Source organism: Chionomys nivalis, chromosome 1, assembly GCF_950005125.1.
Source record: "Chionomys nivalis chromosome 1, mChiNiv1.1, whole genome shotgun sequence".
In the NCBI taxonomy this organism is placed as follows: domain Eukaryota; kingdom Metazoa; phylum Chordata; class Mammalia; order Rodentia; family Cricetidae; genus Chionomys; species Chionomys nivalis.
The window spans coordinates 139,366,194-139,368,878 of record NC_080086.1 but is presented as its reverse complement, the minus strand read 5'-3'; the positions used below and the strand labels follow the sequence as shown (position 1 = coordinate 139,368,878).

At 37.0% G+C, this 2,685-nt stretch overlaps 1 protein-coding gene across 1 annotated transcript; it reads right to left on the bottom strand.

Annotated features, from left to right (window-relative positions):
- Positions 1-215: 215 nt before the first annotated feature.
- On the bottom strand, positions 216-1,133 carry LOC130885073 (putative vomeronasal receptor-like protein 4). The gene has a single exon (XM_057786507.1). The coding sequence runs from the start codon at positions 1,131-1,133 to the stop codon at positions 216-218; it is 918 nt and encodes a 305-aa protein (XP_057642490.1).
- Positions 1,134-2,685: the final 1,552 nt, after the last annotated feature.

Below are 2,685 nucleotides of genomic sequence, written 5' to 3'. Positions count from 1 at the left end.
ATTACAGAGTTTAAGAAGAATATGTTTTTTGGAAAAATCAGTTGTGGCTGCATCAAAATGACGCCACACAAACATCTGTCTGTCCAACCCAGGAGGGGGACACATGGCCTCTTCTGACATTGTGGGCACCAGAAATTAACAGATACATACAAGCTGACAATATACTCATGAATATAAAAACAATAAATAAATTATTTTATTAAAAATGTGAAAAATTATGTCTTTTTAAAAATCTGATGGCTAATAAACTGCATGTGTTTCACCATATTGATTATTCTGTTATCAGAACTGATTTGTATCAGAGGAGTAATTGTGGGATAGACATTCATCACAAACTTCTGAACACTCATGGTGACTGGGTCATACATCCATAAAAGGACTGCAGTGGATGAGATGATGAATTCCACCCAGTACGTGACCACAAAGGAGACCACCAGCAGCAAGATGGTCTGGGTGGCCCTTTTCTCAGGAGATGCTCTCAGGTGACTGAGGCTGTGAAGATGCTTATGTTGCCTCTTATGTCTGACCAAGATAATCACCATGTATGCACTAGTGGCCAGCATAAGTCCTACAAGAAATACATCTCTGGAGATTGCAGTTGTTAAAATCAGTGCCCTGATGATGTAATTCATGGGGAAGAGTGAACAGAATTTACTGACCTTCATCTGGTTGGTCTCACTCATGTTAGTAAAAGCACCAGCATGGAAGATATGGTGGCTACTGAATAACAAGTTGAAAGACCAAATAAATAAGAAAGCAGAAATCATGTACTTTTTAAGTTTATATTTAAATTTTGCCAACAAAGAGGAACTGGGACTGATAGTGACAGCCTGGAACACACTCAGGAGGCAGGTGATGCAGATGGAGAGGCCTCTCATCACCCTGGTTATGAAAAAATTTGTCTTACATTTGAAGTCATTGCCAATGTTTAGTGACTCAAATATGTCCCAAAGCCAAATATCGGTTCCAGTGATGATCAACACTATGTGGATGAAGGTCTGGTGACAGGAGATCATGTCCATGGGCTTAGGTCTGTGACATAGAATTATGAAAGTATAAAAAACAAGGAGAAACATATTGGCCAGGACTCCAAGTCCAGCTTGGAAATTAAGGACAATACTTAATGAGGACATATGTAGAAATTCTATTCATATTAAAAACATGAAAAGAAAGAATGAAATTTATGCCCTGGCAATGATGAAGCAGGCATGAGCAGCTTATATGAGGTGGTTCTGTTGGTCTTGTCCATTTTGGGTTTCATGGTCTAAGTTGATGAGGACGACTGACCAGGTATCTCCCTCAAGAGGGCACCAGATCCCAACACAAATGGTTGTGGAAATCTATTTCAAATATCTGAAAAAAATAATAGAGTATTCACCAAACTTTTGATTAATTGGTCAGTATGTCGATATCATCATTCTGTTTTGCCTATTTATTCTTGATTAATGAATATTTTTAATTTTTGAAGTTTCACATTAGACTTGACCTATGTTTCTAAATGATCTCAATATTTCTCCTGTACATATAATATATTGAGCATGATAAATGCATTCTTAGCCATATCCTATACAGAATGCATACTTTATGTACCTGTATTGCACCTAGACCGCATGCCTTAGAAACTGAATCCAACTGATTTGACTTACATTGTCTCATTTTATAGTTAACACTGAAAACAGCAGTGATGAGAATAGAGGATCATAATCATATTTGTACAACTGATTAAAAATTATGTTGATCTGGGGAAAACTCACAACAGAAATCCAAAAGAGTGAGGTGAGTCAGTTTTATATTCCATAATTTTAATAAGCTCCATTTTACAACTCTCCATGTTTTCATTCATAATTCTAATGGATCTACAGTTGATAATTCATGATAATCCAACTATTTTAATCAGTAATATGTCTATCTCAATTCATCTATTTTTATTTTTCAATGAACTCACCACCCAGAATCTGGGATTAAAGACAATGATACAGTTGGAGTTCATTAGTGCACTTTCCACACCCTATTAATTGTGTAACCATTATTGTTATAAATTCTCCTAGATGTCTCCCAGTTTACTTCCCATCCCATTTAAAACTTGTGTGAACTCTATTTGTGGTTTAAAGAACTAACTCCCAGCTATCAAGACAAACGTTATTTTTCTTTATTTTTCACAGCAGGACAGTGGTGGGGGATAAATCATTAATAGTATGATTTTCTTGGGGTTTTTCATCCATCCCTTGATAGTTTACCTACCTATTCCATCTTCTGTAATTAAATCCTCCTATTTAACTAAGAAACCCCCATTTTCTCCTATTCCGATTCAAATCAATGATATCCTGCTACTCCCCAGTACCTTCCTCCCACATTCTTCTATATATACTTCCCTCCTCCCTGCTAAGGAGCCCACCCTTTCCCATTTCCATGATAAGATCATTTGTATCCTATTCTTCTCTCTGTTACTACCCACGATCAACCCCCTCTTGGCCATGGTCCCATTTTGCTTTCCTGATATCTGTAGTTTACACAGGTAAATACTCACATCTGAAGATGTGGAGCTAGGAGCCCCCAACAATAAAGAACATGTGACACTAAGAAAAACACTGCTTTCAACACTTGTGACAAACATGAATTTGCCAAAGCTGTCCACATAGTGATCCTGTTTTAGAATCTCTTTTTTAAAAGAGATTCCTCCCCACG